General features: G+C 39.9%; 1 protein-coding gene and 1 long non-coding RNA gene across 6 annotated transcripts in view; one reads left to right on the top strand and one right to left on the bottom strand.

Moving 5' to 3' along the window:
• Window positions 1-6,108, top strand: part of LOC140707641 (uncharacterized) — a 30,029-nt gene extending 23,921 nt beyond the window's left edge. Inside the window, exons 2-3 of the long non-coding RNA XR_012087807.2 lie at window positions 4,947-5,058; window positions 6,003-6,108. This is a non-coding gene — a long non-coding RNA (uncharacterized LOC140707641). The remainder of the gene's footprint in view (window positions 1-4,946; window positions 5,059-6,002) is intronic.
• The window catches only part of GRID2 (glutamate ionotropic receptor delta type subunit 2), a 963,252-nt gene continuing 946,059 nt past the window's right edge, over window positions 170-17,362 (bottom strand). For 4 of the 5 annotated variants that reach the window (XM_073001950.2, XM_078394565.1, XM_078394564.1 and 1 more), the window contains 2 exons: window positions 15,646-15,886; window positions 170-2,909 (listed from right to left, as the gene is read on the bottom strand). In XM_073001950.2, the coding sequence (XP_072858051.2) occupies window positions 2,487-2,909; window positions 15,646-15,886 (664 nt within the window). In that variant the 3' untranslated portion in view covers window positions 170-2,486. Of the gene's footprint in view, window positions 2,910-12,633; window positions 12,814-15,645; window positions 15,887-17,362 lie in introns of all 5 variants that reach the window. The other variant, XR_012087806.2, reaches the window with a different exon arrangement.

The raw sequence follows: 17,362 nt of genomic DNA, 5'->3' as shown, positions 1-17,362 counted from the left end.
CTAATACCATATTAACAGACAGTTGGTTGTAATTATGTATCTGGTAAGCTAACAGCTGGTTCCATCATTATGTGGATCCAGGTAAATGTGTGCTTAGAACCCTGCAGAGCTATGTTTGGTGGCCACAGTTTCTAGCTTGCACACAGGTTAGTGAAAACAGGCAGAGGAGCAAGTTTAGAAAACAATTTTATTAGACAAATTATTTAGACAAATTATACACAGAAAGCTCTGCCACTTGTAACTGAGGCCTCCAAAATCTGTTTGTGTATCAGTATAATAGGCAACACATTGAAATAATTGGTTTATTATCACTAAAATCACTGCAACACCTGGTATATCCCTATAGCTTGTTGTAAAGAAAACTCTGGCTGTCTTTTTCTTGTCTTTTTCAAAAAAAATCAGTTGTGTAGATGCTCATGAATGTTACAAGGGGAAACAAGTTGTGCATGCTTTTAAACACTTGTACCCTGGGAAACAAAATGGCCTTTTGCATGATAAGAAAATTGTTCTGCCTTACACAGTAGACAATATTATGAAGATTTCATACAAAAAACAGTGACAGTACAAGATGCTTCCCAGAACAGTATTAAGCATCAAAATAGAATAGATCTTGAAGAATATACCTTGAAATTTCTTCTATAGCAGGTCATCTAAAGTTGGTTCCTATAACCAAGTCCTAGCCACGTAATTGAGTTAGGTTAAAATAAGTATTTTAAAATAAAAGTAAAATAAAACACAGGATAAGTTGGCTTGCTTTCTACTTAAATTGCATTTTAGTTCTTAAGGATTACAACTGAAAGCTCATTTTACAGTTCTAAACAGAGAAGAGTGTTAGCTTCAAGAATGCCGCCCTGCCAAAGGAGGCACTATTTCTGCTGTCATCAGTTTATCGTTCTATACAACTGGTACTCACATCAAAAATACATCTATAATTGAATATGTAATAAAGATTTAAACAAGAGCTCATTCTTCTTCCTTTCACTTCTTGGAGTAATACAGGATCGCAATTAAGGCCACACCATTATTTCTCAACAGCTTCCCTTTCCCAACTCATACCATACTTGCAATGATTGACAGTATTGATTTTGAGGAGGATTTATTAACCTTCCATTATCTGCTTTTCGAGCCCCTGAGAACTCAAAAATCAGCTGCCTTTGTCAGTGGTTTCTACCAAAGAATGTTTCCCATTTTATCAGATTAATTCAAAAATAGATGGTTAAGGTTAGACTTACACACACTGCTGAACAGCCAATGCAAAAACCTGAACAAAAAGAGTTGCACATCTAGGTACAAACGTAACATTGCCCTGGATGTTCTAATAAAAAAAGTATAAAATATGCTCTATCAAACAATGCAAATAAGAATAACATTAAAGCACCCTGCCTTTTCTGTTTTGAAAAGACCCCCTACCTATATATCTTTCCAGTATACAACACAGTTTTTACTAAAGCTTTATTAGACAAATTGCAGTAGCATTGGCTGCCATTTTATAGATATATACATGTGTGTGTATGTGTGTGTGTATGTGTGTATACACACACACATACACACATATATATATACACATATACCAAAGTATATATATGTATATATGTTTATATATAAATGTATGCGATACTAATTTATTTAACAGAACAGAAGATTCTGCTATATGATACAGTTTACTGTACATAAGAAAAAAACCCTTTTAAACACTGTACAATCACATAAAGGTCATATGCACTGTTGCAGTGCAAAAAAAGGAGATTTAACTGTAGTCTTTACTGGCATAGCAATGGCTTCTTGAAGTCCTACAAAAACACATTCTCTTATTAGGTGGCCTGATTATCTCTCCCTTCTCTTTCCCCTTTCTCTCATGTTTGTTCTCCTGTAAAACTGCACGGTTTGCCTTTGGTCCACAGTTAAAAGGACACACAGTAGCACTGAAACATGGAACGGATGCAGCAGAACTTAGAGAAAAGACAGAAGTTATTGCAATTATATCAGAACAAAGGAGAGATGATGCAAATGTCTTCTGTTTAAATAACCCATATATTTGATACAGACTTGGTGTCCATGTCCTATACTTCAAGTTTATGAAATGTGCAATTTTTTAAAAACAGAATATTAGGAGGGTGGCAGGATAGCTTTTTGACAGTGTTTCATGTTGCACTTATGTCAGAATTACTCTCACTGGCCATTATGAGTTGGTTTGATAGTTGTAAAGTTAGGGCTGCAATACATTCTAGAGCTCAACTTACTCCAGAGTTAAACTAGTTTGGCCAATTGAACTATTCTAGAGCTTATGGGCTGAATATTATGACCTTACATAGTATAAGAGAGAAAGCGAAAAAGAGGAGGGGAAGAGAAAGGGTAGTGAGTTGTTACTAGTACTCCTGATTTTCTTTTTTTAAAAAGTTACATCCATGTTAGTCCCACAATTATCACAGCTGCTCCTTGCAAAGGGAGTCCTAGAAAGAAACAGTGACAAAACAAAGTCTGAAGCTTTATATGGAGGTGCCTCGGTCTGGATCATTACCGATGTTGAGCCCTAAAGTTGGAGTTGGTTGATATGGAACTGAGGACATTGTTTTGATCGGACTTCGGAAGAAGCCCCCATTTGGAGCCCTATGCCGAAAAGGGCCAGTTCGGTGTTCTGGCACACTGCCAAAGGAGAATCCAGAAGCAGCTTTAGCTGAAAGTGTGCGACTGAGAGTCTGGATCTGCTCTGGTATGAAGGTTGTAGTAGTGATATGAGTGTTCCTGAAGTCACTGATTTGCTCCAGTGCTTGACGGGTGGGCAAAGTATCAATGTCCAGGGGAGTCAAGTCAATGGATGAGGTGGAAAACTGTTTATGGGGACTCTCATCGTCTGTGCAGAGGCTGTTCACACGTCTGTGGAGATGCTCCAGATCAATTTCTTTGTCATCCTGGAGGGAGAAAAAGGGAAAAGAAAAAAAAAAGAGACACAACTCATTTATCTATGTAACCTCTTCCTAGATCCATTCACCCCAGTACCCTGTGTTCCACAGTGGAACAACCTGAATAATTATTTTCAGATAATGAAAACTAGACTAGCTAGATGTCACTTAGAGACAGAGAAGGCTTTGATTAGATTTGTTTATTTATTGGCCAAGCAGTCTGGTGAGTCTAAATAAAACATACCAATAGGACAAAATAAGTGTATCAATTTCAGCCCTTAAAGTGAAATGCAAATGTCTGTAACATCTACCTTATGGACTGCAACTCTGCAGTCCTGTCTCAAAGCTGCTGAGGCTGTAGGGAGCCACGAACAGGCAGAAGCCTCTTCAACCTGCATAGCCCCCCTTATGTTGGCTGAAATGTCTTTGAGCTGACAGAACCCCCTTCAGCTGGCTGATCTCAGAGATCTCAGAGGGATCTGACAGCAGAACTGCTTGGCCAGTCTTGGCTAGCGTCAGCCAAAAAGGGGACAGAGAAAGGGTGAAGGGGTTATGCCATATCCAAACCTCCTTCAGACCAGGGCCACAGCCACCATGTCAGCATAAAATTAGGTCAGTTACTAATTTCCAGCCTCTTGGGAGGGGTTTGGATTCAGTATAGCTTCAACTGGCTTTGTGTTGGCTCAGCTGTTCCTCAGCTCTATTGCCTATTGGGGATTGCATTCTGTGTGGTTTGCATGGCACATGGAGGCACTCTACCCTTCTAAAGACTTGGCTCCAGATTTATTTCCCAATTAATATTTATTGAGAAGAAGCAGACTGGGAAATAGAGACTGTGACGATCATGATTTAGATCAATGGCACATGCATAACAGTGATATTTGTTCAATGAAGATGAAGCTGAGTGTAGGCTTGAATGATACTGGGTGAAAAGTTGTGAGAATACAGGTCAGGCTTCAATTCCAATGTGAGAAAACCTTTTCTGTCACACTCTGGGAGGGCTAGTGCAATACAACAGTAGTGAAGGCATTTGCTATTGGTTTCCTCTAGCTCCATGATGGATAACATGAGTATATTACCATGCCGTGCTCCTGCTATTGTGGTATATCACCCCGCTGTGTTCTTATGATAGCCCTCACTCCTCCACCAATTATCATAATGGCAAACTTGTAGTAAGCTCAGGGTAAAAATAAATCAAGGGCAAGCAAAATAGACTGTTGCTTAGAATAATGTATTGGTACTGGATTACTGTTCTTGCTATTTTGAGGTATTTGTATTCTGATGCAACAGATGAGATCAATATTACAATCAGGTTGTTGCCTTCGATATTAAATGGATTATTACTCTACTCTGAAAAGTTGTACCCAAAGATTGGCAATTCATTTTATATCACATCATAGAAAGTACTTTTTCTATAAGTTACTTCCTGGTTTTACCTGATTCTAGGAGAAATGATAACAACTATTGCTCAGAGTATCCCTAGCAGAACTAGAGGGGCTTTGTGTGTGTTTAATCATTGTGCATTCTTTTGCATTTGATATGTGTGATCCACATATTTCCCTTAAGGTTACTTTCTGTGGTCCAGACATGGTGCTATAGACTGCTCATTGTAAGAGGTAGCAATTTCTTAAGGGTTTTGGATTGGCTATCGAGAGTTAAAACTGGCTAAATAGCTCAGTGATTCAGGCATGGCAGGTTCGATTCCCCATGGTGTCTCCTGCGAGAAGAACCAGACTGTGGGGCTTTGGGCAAGCTGCACAGTTCCAGGACATCCCCAGAAGAAGGGAGCGGTAAAAAAACACTTCTCTGCATTCTCTACTTAGAAAACCCTGGAAAGGGTTGCCATCAAGTCAATTCTGACTTATCAAATATATTATTATTATTATTATTATTATTATTATTATTATTATTATTATTATTATTATTATTATTATTATTATTATTATTATTATTATTATTATTATTGGGAAATAAATATCCCTTAGTGTGCATTCTAAAACACTATATAATGTGTTAACCATAAAGCCTGGTTTGATCTTATTTCAGTGTTGGCTGGAGGACTCGGCATAAGAGGGACAAGTCATAGGAAAGATGGAAAAAAATAGAAAAAAAATAAAGAGGAGGTAAAAGGATCAGGATCTTCACAAATGTCCTAAAGGTAGGAAATACTGTCCATTTTAGGTAGGATATTAATGGAAAGAGAAGGAAAATTTGGAGGCAAGGGACTTGTAGGCCCTAAAACAAAGCAAAGCAAAGTATTCTGCTTATATATTGCCCCATAGTGCTTCAAGCACTCTCTGGGTGGTTTACAATTTAAGTATGCAAACTACATATTCCCCCCCCCCCCCCCCCGGTGAGTTGAGTACTTATTTTACTAACCTCAGAAGGATGGAAGGCTGAATCAACCTTGAGTTGGCTATCTGGGATTGAGCATGGTTTTCGCTGCAGTATAGCAGTTTAACCATTCACCATGAAGCTCTATATACCACTGTGCCATGAGTTTTATATACTGATTTGAATAACTTAGTCAAATTGTTTGTTGTTCTGTAGTTTGGCTGATCTAGCATCTGAAAGCTGGAATGCGACAGTCCTGATGTCAGCTGACAAGTGAAATATCACAGCCTTCACTTTAAGTAAAAGCAAGCTTTAAACTCTGAGCAGCAATTTGTTTATGATCATTATTGTGGGTTTTTTGGGCTCTTTGGCTGTGTTCTGAAGGTTGTTCTTCTTGATGTTTCACCAGTCTCTGTGGCTGGCATCTTCAGAGGATAGATCCCGGCCGTGAAAGCCTTCGAGAATACAATTTGTTTATGCTTTTCCTGCCTTCAATGGTTAAAAAACCATTTTGACATTAAATTTGATTCCTGCTAAATAATGTTATGTGCAGAATTACTGCAACCATTACTCTTATTTATCTTACATAAATAATTACTTTTGAATGGAAAAAAAAATCTACTGCTGTGCCCTCTGTAGACACTATGGCCATAGATAATATTCAACTGGCCAAAAGCCTTGCAAGTGTTCTGGTTCTGATACCCACTGAATTTACGCTAATGTTTAGATTCTAAAACTTGTTCATAATTCTCTCCTTTTTGTTTCTAGTGCCAGCCCTTCAAAACTCAGTATGGGAGGATTTGTTAACTTCATCAATCACTGATGAAGTCACAATTACTTGCAGAGAGGTTAGCAAAGAGAAAGCCAAAATACAGTGGTGCCTCGCTTAACGAGCGCACCGTACAACGATGAAATCGCATAGCGATCCCTTTTTTGGGATCGCTAATGCGATCGCTCAACGACTTTTAGATAGGGCGAAACTCGCTTTGCGAAGATCGGTAAGCGTTTCGCTTACCGATCTTCGCAAAACGAAGCCCCGATGATCAACTGTTCGGTGGACAAAATGGCCACCGGAAGCCCCCAAATGGCCGCGCGCAGCGTTTTCGCGCCCTCCCCTCGCTTACTGAGGGCGCGAAAATGGCTGCCGGCCATAGGAAACTTCGCTGAACGGTGAGTAAAGGAGCCTATTGGAACGCATTAAACGATGTTTAATGCGTTCCAATGGCTTTCCCTGTCCCGTTCAGCGATGTTTCGCTATAGCGAAGGTTAATCCGGAACGGATTAACCTCGCTATGCGAGGCACCACTGTACAAGCACTGAACACTTGTGTTGACTTTACTTAAGTATGTTTTCTAAAGTGATCTTTATATTTGCTAACACAGCCTTTCCCAAAATGAGACAGAGAAAAAACCAAAGAGATGTAAGGTATTTAGTTCCTTCAAGTATTTGCTTTGCATTAAGATGATATGCAACGAGGGTGTGTGTGCTACCCCTGCTTTGTCCATCTGTTGTTAGCCTTCTACAGGTGAAGTGTGACAGCCTGAAATGGAGATTTTTCAGGACTCCAAACATTTGTTGATTTCTGTATTTAGAAGGCAATGAAAGTAATGATGGAATGTGGTGGAACTAATGCTTCCTCCTTGCATGTTTACTGAACATACTTAAGAATACCTGCATAGGGCTGTAGAGACTATTTGCATCCCCTCTGTTACATTTCCCCTCATTACCTATGACTTTGAAGTGCTTCCAAAAGCTGGAGCCACCACCCTTTTATCAGATAAATGATTAATTTATACTAAAATTACTTATTCTAATTTAGAGCTTTGTGTGTTTTGCACGGCACAAGAAGAGCTCCTACATATGCAGACTTCCTCAAACTGTTGGATAGCTCACTGATTTAGGTAAAATTAGGAGTTTCGATTCCCCACTGTGCCTCCTTGACAGGGACTGGAATTCATGGTGTCTTCCAGCTTTGCAGAACTAAGATTAAAATGATGATGATTAACTTGTTTAGAAATAGAGGCTCCCCCTTTTATTTCTTTGCACACGAGGGATTGTGTCTTCATTGTAATGAAGAGGAAAATATCCTATTAGTAGGGGAATTATGTGTATGTGCTGGAACTATAAGAAAAAGAGTTTAAGAGCACAAGACCCCATCATTATGTAGTCGTCAGCCTGGATATATGGTAGAACTTATTTTAAATATTTTGTTCTGAATACTCATATCTGAAAAAATTGCCCAAGGCCTGCTTTATACTGCAGCAGTGAGTCTTGGTTGCCAGCAAAGAAATAAATCACAGGGACAACTCAATGTGTGAGAAGCAGAGCTTAATATGGCTCAGGTCGATATTAGCTATGTCAGGGAAATCGTTTCAGCAGTTGTGTGCTTGCTTTTGTTGTATTGCCATACTTAAAATTAGGATGCATCACATGGTAGCACTTCACACAAACAGCGTGCCATACAGAGTGATGATAACTCTTATGGTTTGTGTTTTTGTGGCAGCTACATTGCAATGGTAAAATAGATACAAGTCTGTGTTTGAAAGCTGGCAACCATATAAACAATTAATTGACCTAGTAACGGATAACATTCTAACCATTTTACATCTTACATGAATTAACTCAGGCTGACAAAATACTGTCTGAAAAACTATATTTGGCCTGGAACTATACACTGTTGATCTGTTTTATCCATTGCTTCGTTGCTAATTATTCATCACAGAAATAAATTCACAGTGACCCAACATTTATGCTAGTCTTAGTGAGATCCACTGGTTCCTCTTGGCCACTACCAATGTCTCAACATGTAGGATTCTGTGATGGCAGAGATCTTGCAAACTCAGAAGACAGGAATTTGTTTGTTACTTCTGGAACTTAAAATTATTGGAGGCTTGCTTTAGAAGCAGTTATTTTTTTAATAAGATGTGAAACAATCACCAGGAGCTAATATACAGGAGATAGTGGAAGCTCAAATTCAAATAATGATTTGATTAACTAGATTTTTAAAAAAGATAAATGTATATGGAATTACTGAAAATAGCTGCTATAGCATGAGCAGAAAAAGGCACAATAAACAGCTTTGCATTTAGGATGTGACTAAACATGAGCCCAAGACCCATTCTTCCAAAATGAGGTGTTGGCACAGTTGATATGTAAATAGAGCTTGCTATGTCGTCCTGATCATCAGTCAAAAATAAGCAAAGTAATTTATAACTGATGATGCTGCAGAACAATGGTATGGAATAATAACACATTACAGTACTTTGTTGCTCAGGAAAGCTCTAACTGCAAAGCTGTCCATCTAGTAAGCTTCCATCCCATGACTCAAAAATTTAAATGACTTGTGTTCCATTTTAAATCCAGGATTTGTGCCATTTTCATAATTTATGTTAACATCTCTTGGTGTGGAATATCCCACATGAATGTAATTGAGGAAAACCAGAAGCGAAATACAGGTGAAACAACATAGTTTTAATTTCAATTTATTTTATGGGCAAGAAATACCATAATGTGTGAAAACAGTCTTGGGATCAAGATTTGCTCTGCTGGCCCCCAAAATATTGCCAGAAAGTCTATCATTATATGAATAGTGGTGAATAGGCTTCTGGTTGTCTATGACTATTTCCATTGGGGATAAAGATGTATCACCAACCAAGAAGGGTTGGTGACAGAAGGATACAAGAAGCAGCAATCAGGCCTACTGAAGGTAGAAGGAGATACAGGAAGGGGAGACAAGTTTCCTAAGCAAGACAGAAGGGGGGGAAAAGGTGGTTGTTGGTCCCTCAACTATCTTCAGTCTCAAATAGCCTGGATAGGCTTGGCTTGGACCCTCGTGATTTAAATGTGCTGCTGCTGAATGCCATGTCAGTGAAAGAATAACTTGATCCTAGATGAGAAAGCTGGCCTTTCCTGTATCGCTGAGATCTGGTTAGACAAAGCAGTGGGAGTAAATTTCTCCTAGCTTCCCCCATCTGGGTTTCCTCTGCAGCAGCAGGTCAGATCTGAGGGGCAGGGTGGTGGAGTTGCAATGGTTCATTGTAATTCCACCTCCCTCACCAGGTGCACAAGACAGAACAGGGGTTCTGTTGATTTTCCGCCCACCTTAGTATACAATAGTCACTTTTCATGAACTAGCTGATCTGGTTTTGGAGGTAGTGCTGGAGTCCGCTTGGCTTGTTGTGCTGGGGGACTTCAACATCCATACTCAGATCAATTTATCAGGAGTGGCTCAGGACTTCATGTCATCCTCAGGACTTCATGAGTCTGTTCCAAGAGGTATCTGGCCCCACTCATGTCGCACAGCACACTTTGGACCTGGTTTTCTGCACTGAGCGGGATGAGGGTGATCTGGGTATAGAGGGGTTGTAAGTACTTTCATTGTCATGGACAGATTACTGTTTGGTGCAGCTTAGACTCTTTGGAATTTATAGTTTCTGCAGGGGTGGGGGAACTAGTAAGATGGTCCGTCTCGTGACACTGAGGGATCTGAATGCTTTCCTGACAGCTCTTGGGAAGTTTTATGTCACCTTGACGGATGAACCTGTTGAAGTTCTTGTTGATCTCTCGAATGGGGAAATGGCCAAGGCTGTTGACATGAGAACACTTATGCATCTGTCTCCCCAAAGGAGTGGACTCAAACTAGCCCCAGTTTGCTACAGAACTGGTAGTGATGAAAGGAGTGAGATGGAGATTATAGTGCTAGTGGTGGGAAACTCAGAGCAAATCTGATTGAACATGGCCTAGACTCACCAGATGACCTGTTCTGCAGAGGTGACAGCAGCAATAAAACTTTCTTTTCTGTCACCATTACATTTGCATAGAATCATCCAGCAGAGCTTTGTCAGGTGGTCAAGGGCCTATTATGTCCTATACCCCCAAAAAGAATGTTGACTCCTGAATAGTCTGCTGTAAAGAACTTGCACAATACTTTACAAACAAAATTGCATGGATATAGTCTGACTTGGATGCTGTAGACGCTACATGTCCTGTGGAAGTAACTTTGGCACCTGCATGTTCTGTGTTGATGGATTCATTCCAATTCGTGCAGCCCAATAATGTGGACAGGATCCCTGGAGATGAGAGATTAGCAACATGTGTGCTGGACCCTTGTCCTTATAAAAGTATCCAAGGGAGCATTGGTTAAATGGGTAAGCAAAAGTGTGCTGCTTATATACCGCCCCATAGCGCTTCAAGCACTCTCTGAGCGGTTTACAAGTTAATTATGCAGGCTACACATTGCCCCCCCCCCCAGCAAGCTGGGTACTCATTTTACTGACCTCAGAAGGATAGAAGGCTGAGTCAACCTTGAGCCGGCTACTTGGGATGAAACCCCAGGTTGTGAGCACAGTTTTGGCAGCAGTTTAACCACTGTGCCAGGAGGCTCTTCTCTAAGAAGAGTGTGAATGCTTCCCTGACTCAAGGCATAATTCCATGTTGTCTAATGGAGGCAATTATAACAATTCTTTGCCTCCCCCCCACAACACCTGCATCTCTGAACACCACTATATTGGACAACTATTGGCCAGTCTCCGGTGTTCCATTTTTGGGCAAAGTCCTACAGTGTATGGTGGCTTTCCATGAAATGGATTATCTGCTTATGGGACAGATGCAACTTTGGTTGCCTTGGTGGACAATTTTTCCCAGGAACTTGACGGGGGAGTGTGTCCCTGTTGGTTCTGCTGGACCTCTCAGTAGCTTTCAATACCAAACCAACCAATGAATCCTTCTTGGTCCTCTCACTGGGTTGGGACTCTGAGACACTGCTCTGGCTTCTGATCCTTCCTGGAGGGGCAAACTGAAAAGATGATATTGGTGGATTCCTGTTTGACACCTGGCCTTTGACCTATAATATTACTCAGCATTCTGTTCTGTCTTGCATGCAACTTAACATTTACATGAAACCAATGTAAGTGGTCATTCCCGTGCTACATCAGTGGGGGCAGGGATTATGCCATGTTAGACAGCGTTATGTTCCCCCTGAAAACTCTGGGTCAGAGCTTGATTTTACTCCTGGAGTCATACCTGAGCTTGGGTACGCTTAGCTGTGTCCAGGAGTGCATTTGCACAGTTAAAGCACAGTTAAACTTGGAAATGTCTGACTTCATTTAGTTACATCCTGTTGGGATTTCTGAAATGTGCTCTACATGGGACTGCCTTTGAAGATGGTTTGGAAACTTCAGCTGGTTCAAAATGCCCCAGCCAGACTACTCAATGGAGCCAGTTCCAGGGATCATGTATCTCCCTTGTTACAATAACTTAATTGGCTGTCAGTCCATTTCCAAGCCCAATTCAAAGTGTTGTTAATGGTCTAAAAAGTCCAGTGTGGGAAGCCCCAATATCTCCCTATATAATATTCCCAAGTCTCTGAGATCTTTGGGAGAAATGTCATTTTGGTCCCATCACCATTATAGGCATGTTTTGTGAGGAATCAAGAGAGGACATTTTAAGTGGCTTCTCCTCGTCTATCAAATTCTGTCCCACATGGAGCTAGGGTAGCCTCCTCTTTACAATCCTTCCTTTTAAAAAATTGGCTTTTAATCTTAATGCCCAGATGTTTCTAGTAGGTGAAACATTTTAAAAATAATGTTGTTTTCAGTCTCTTTTAGTTGTTTTAAATTAGTGGGGGTTTAAAGCATTATTTAGGTTTTACTGCATTTTAATATGAATATCTTAATTTATTATGGTTTTAAATATATGTTATTTTTAGCTGTTGTTCGCTGCCTTGAGTTCCTTCACTGGAGAAAGCAAATAAATACTGTACTACTGATGTGACAGTCACATATAAGTTTACTTTTGGTTGTTCCTTGGAAATTGTAATTTTTAGAATGATAGCTCTTAATGACATTGCTACTGGGGAATTCTGGAACTAATACAAAGAGTAACTTTTCAAAGCAGTGGCGGTACTGACATTCATGAACACCGGAGGTCTTTTGCAACTTATACACATTACTACTTGAGTTCTCCTGTGAGGCATTAAATGAAATTTGTATGTCACTGAGATGTTTGTAGTTGTTTTTCCTAAAGTAATGTTGCCTGTGTGGTGTGATGACTTTAATTATATTGCAGGACAGCATCTGAATTGGCTCTTTGATATGATGATTACAAAGGCGTATTCCTTCCCACCCCTTTTTTCTTAGTGAGAACTTTTATGAAAACCTCCCTTTGTCCCAGATAGTAAGAATCCGCTCTCCATTTCATTCAAACCTGTCATTTTTGGGAACCGATTCAACATCACTTTGGAGTCTGTTGCATCCCAGAATGGTACATGATCTCAGCTGATGTCAGAATTAAACAAAAAGGGGAGGATTTTGGGGAGGGTGGAGTTTCTAATATTTGCCCAGGTACCAACCCGTGACCCACACACCACCCACTCAAGACATCAAAACGAGACGCCACTCACAGGATGGTTTGTGCATAGCTCCACAAAATGATTGATCCTCTTCTTTCACGTGTGCCTTGATCAACAGTGAAATATTCAACAAGGCGGGCATTTAAATTATCACCAGGCTTCAGAGTGTACATCCCACTGAGCTTAATGGGGACAGGTCACACTTCTCTCAGAGCTATTGTTTAAGGCTGTCTGCAGACACAAGCAGACATGACTGCATTGGGTTACTTTGGTTCACAACTAGAATTTCAGCTTCACAACCATAAGGCAATTGCTTTCAGTACAAAAAAGGAAAAAGGAAAAGGAAAAAAAGAAGCAACAGCTTGCGTTCTGGAGCACAACAGCCCCTGGATGAGTTGGCTTTACAACTTCCAGTCCGAGAATCTGGAAGAGCCAATAAATTTCATGTGTGCTAAAATGAACATTAAGGTTATGGAGCACTGAATGAACCCTGCACCTCGGATAGATGGGATATTCAGCACATGTTTCCATCGGAAGCTCCAATTTTAATGAAGCTTCATAGGAGAACTTGAACGTGAAGACATCGTTCAAGCCAACAAATCATGATATGAAGTAACAAAACACTTTATTTGCCCCAACTCCACCCCTCATTGGAAATATTCAACATTTCCCCCCACATCCTGTAAATATTAAGTTAAAGGGGAGAAGTTTGTACTGAACAACAGGAGTGTGTGAAACTCTCCTTTTATTGGTACTTTGGATTGATGTGCAGACATAGCGTTAGTCTTGATGAATGGCAAACCTGACTAAAAAGAATGACATAAAATATGAAGATATTATAACTAAAAAAGCCAGAAACATTTTAGTGTTGAGCAAACCAAACCTTAGTTTTACATTTATTATTTTGATGGTGATGTTTTTTAAAAATAAGTTCATCTCACTCTTTTTGAGTGAAATGAGCAGATGAAACTTTGCAAAGCTAATGGACGCTTATCACAACATAGATATTTTAATCTATACACAAGGGCCAAATGTGTTTAGGGATGCAGGGTGTGCACTTAAAACCTCCCCATCCATGGACATATGTTCTCCTTTAAAGACTTTTACAGATTTAGGGCTAAGGATTCAATTGTATTAGTAAGTAAGGGCATTAAACTGAATGCTCTACCTTGTACAGTGGACCCTCTATTTACAGAATTAATCCATATTGGAACGGTGGCTGCAGGTCGAAAAGTCTGTAGGTCGAATCTCCATTGACCTACAATGCATTGAAAACTGATTAATCTGTAACCAGCCAATTTTTGTTCCATTTTTGTTCCATGTTGTTTTTTTTCTGGTCTGTAGGTCGATTCTCCGGCTGCAAGTTGAACCTAAATTTTGCAGCCAGAGAAGTCTGTAACTCGAAAAGTCTGTAAGTCGAGCCATCTGTAGGTTGAGGGTCCACTGTAAATAGGAATATACTCTCTTTGCCTCTTTTAAAAAAATCAGGAGATGTAAGTTATGGTTGGCCAAGCAATTTTTCAAACTCCTTCACACCTCAGTAGTAAATATGGAAATGTCCATAAAGGAGCTAGGCATGCAGAGGTGTTAGGGAAGGGGTTTTGTACATGGCCCTTGCCCCACCTTACATGACAGGGCTGAACACCTGTGTAGGCACTTCATTGGGGCCATTTCTGATATGCAGAAGCAAAGCTGAGTTTGCCACCTTATGTACTCTCAGCAGCCAATTATAAGTTGCTAATTAATGTATCTGTATGATACATGTGCCCACCAATGTTGCTGTTCATTGCAGTAACATTTTAAAATATACATCTGAGTCCGTGGAGGTGTACACCTAAACATGGAATGTGTGAAGTGATCCTTAGATGGCATGAAGAAAATGAACGCAAATGAGACATGTCTCTTGCAATGGTTAAAGCTGTAAAGGTGTGTTTTTTTTAATTATTGCAACATTAAACACAATGGCCTGGAACCAAAGAACCACCCAAATAGTTCTGCATGTCCAAAGAGGTGTTGGGCTTGTGCTTCTACAACAGTCACTCTCTTTCCTTACTGAAAATTTCTTCTGAAAGGGAGGGAGTTTCAAAGGTGGTTTGTGCTATGGCACTTGGGTCTACCATTCAAGGGGAGAAAAGTAATTTGAATAAAGGAACAAATCTCATTGAGGAAGCCAAAACACACCCCGAATAGCTCTTTGGATCCTGGTCCATGTTTGAAGTTAATAAAATCTCCCTGAGTTTGCTTCTAGAGCATACATGTGATGAAAAAAAAATCATTCGATCTTGTAGATTTTAAGTCTTAAAATCAGTTGTCAGAAAAACAGCAGAGTTATTAAATGAAGTCTATGGGTAAAATCCAAAAAGCATCAAACCCACTCATCTGAATGGGATCCCTTCACTGTTGATATTTCCTGAATTGTGCCCTAAATAATGTTAACAGTTTCAAGGAACCTCATGATGACAATCTGATCCACTGTTTCATTTAACACAGCATTTTGTGTTCACACATAACTGAGAAGGTTTAAAATTGGGCTATCATATGATTAAAGAAATTTTGGTTGAATCACTGTCCGCCCTTTAACAAGTCAACTGTTTGACAACTACATTTAAATTAATTAAATTAATTTGCATACCACACAAATGACAACATGAGAGATTGTTCAAGTTTGGGACAGGTAATTCAATTGACAATTCAACAAATGAAAGCTACCACTCATGAAAAGACAAATCACTATCAATACTTTCTTTTTCAACCCTTAGGAAAAGCATTCCAGGACCAAGTCTCATGGGGTAAATAAGGCAGTGCACCTTTAATTAGCTGCCCCACAGATTAAAATTTGACTCCACATTAAAGAACATTTTCCAATTAAACCAATTAAAAGCACATTTAGGGTTAGGATTCTGGCATTATATCTATTTCCTGGCTTGATTTTGTTCAGAGACTGACAATTTTTTTTTTCACATCTTGATGATTTGAGAGCTATAGAAAAAAATAACAATAATTCAGAATGCACATTTTTCCTTCTCACCTCTAGTGCTATGATGAAATGGAAGGATCTCATACCTCTTTTGATGGAACCCGTGAGCCTTTTCTTTTATTCCACCATGTTTCCAACATTGCAATTAAACAGGAGAGTACAATCCCTGCTGCCAGTATGCAAAATACGCCCGCAAAGCTCTTTATATCCAAAGCTCCTCCTTTATATTTTGGGTCCACCGAGGAGTACAGGTCACACTGGCCGTTCTTGGGCCACCACTTATGCTTCAGTAAATCCATGTGTCCATTCTGCTGAAGTTCTAGAATCCTTGGAGAGAAATCACAAGAGTCATATAAAATGCTACTGACAACGCTAGAGATTTATGTAGCTGTATGTCCCAAAGCCTAGAATTTTATGATGAGTCCATCTGGTTTGCAAGATCTCATGTATGTGAAACAGAGCCACCTCAAGATAGTTTGCTACCTGAGTTTAAAGGGCAAGAGGGCAACCCCCTTTCCCAGGTCCATGTACAGAATGTGACTACGACAGTAGATGAACTTTACTTGAATGCTGGTGATTATGCCGTGTAGTACAACCAGAGCACCATATTAGTATGCAGAGACCAGGTCTGTCTTCTAGCAGGTCTGTGGTCTGTCTTCTAGCAGAAGAAGACAGACAGGTAGTTCAAGAAGAACAGCTTGCTGCCTGCCAGCATTTACTGCCTGGGGCAGACAGCTCACTGCCTAATGATGGAACTGCAATTGTATGAAAGTGAAAATATTTTTGGTGCCAAAGTGACCGACCATGTAGCCATTCCGAGAACCAGTTTATGTGATAGTCATGATTTATGACTTCAGAACATTCCATTAACAAATGACTGTATCTTTGTAACTATTATTCATAGAGCATGTTCGTGTGTTCCCGCTTAGGCTGCAGTGGTAGCCTGAAGAGATTTTCTTACTTGAAGCAGCAGTTCTTTAAGTGCTAATCTGATTGCAATTCCACAAGCCTCTGCTTTAAGTATAGGTCCAACTCAATGCTTTATAATCACAATGATGTAAGCCACTACAAGAGACAGAAAGTAGGCTTGCATCAAGTGTGTTGAAGGAATGTCAGAAGGCATCAGATGTGATAAGAGGAGGGTATTGTTAGGCCATCTATTGCCTGTACAAGAGTACAGGGCTAATATGCATCTAATTTGCTTCTAATATGATTGATAGCCCTTGAATTGACCCTACCCTGCTAACAGAACTGAACTGCTCTTGCAGATTATTCATTTTGTCCATTGAGATCAACTGAACTTTCATGCTCCATTCTTTAGCTGACCTCCATTCCAGCTGTTTGCTTATTTGTTTTAAACAATAATTACTTCACTTTATATGCATTTCCCCTCTGCATCATCTTGGAAAAACATATGCTCTGGAAGCTGTGTCCAGTTTTGGAGGTGGTAGGCGAATTGCAGTCCAGCTTTGGAGATGGTAGATGAACTGCACCTTAAATAAAGGTGTACAGCTGTTCATGCCTTGTTTCACTTTTTAAAAAGAAAGTATGTTGAAACAACAAGTAGACTTCCAGCTATTTCTGATTTCAGCAGTAGGGTCGGTGTGGCGATGGGTACAGAGGTGGTGGAGGCAGACTGTCTTTCCATAACTTCCAGAGTTGCCCATCCCTCTCCTAGATAAAATTCAGCCCAACATAACATTCCTTTGCAAAGTTTTTCATTGAGGCACAAACCACAAAACTTAGCAAAAGTGACCAAGCTTGAAGATGCTATTCCTGTTTAAATATTCTGTTTATCTCACT

This window comes from Pogona vitticeps, chromosome 5 (assembly GCF_051106095.1).
Source record: "Pogona vitticeps strain Pit_001003342236 chromosome 5, PviZW2.1, whole genome shotgun sequence".
Classification (NCBI taxonomy): domain Eukaryota; kingdom Metazoa; phylum Chordata; class Lepidosauria; order Squamata; family Agamidae; genus Pogona; species Pogona vitticeps.
Note: the sequence above shows the minus strand (reverse complement) of the source record. Positions and strands in the feature narration are given on the sequence as shown.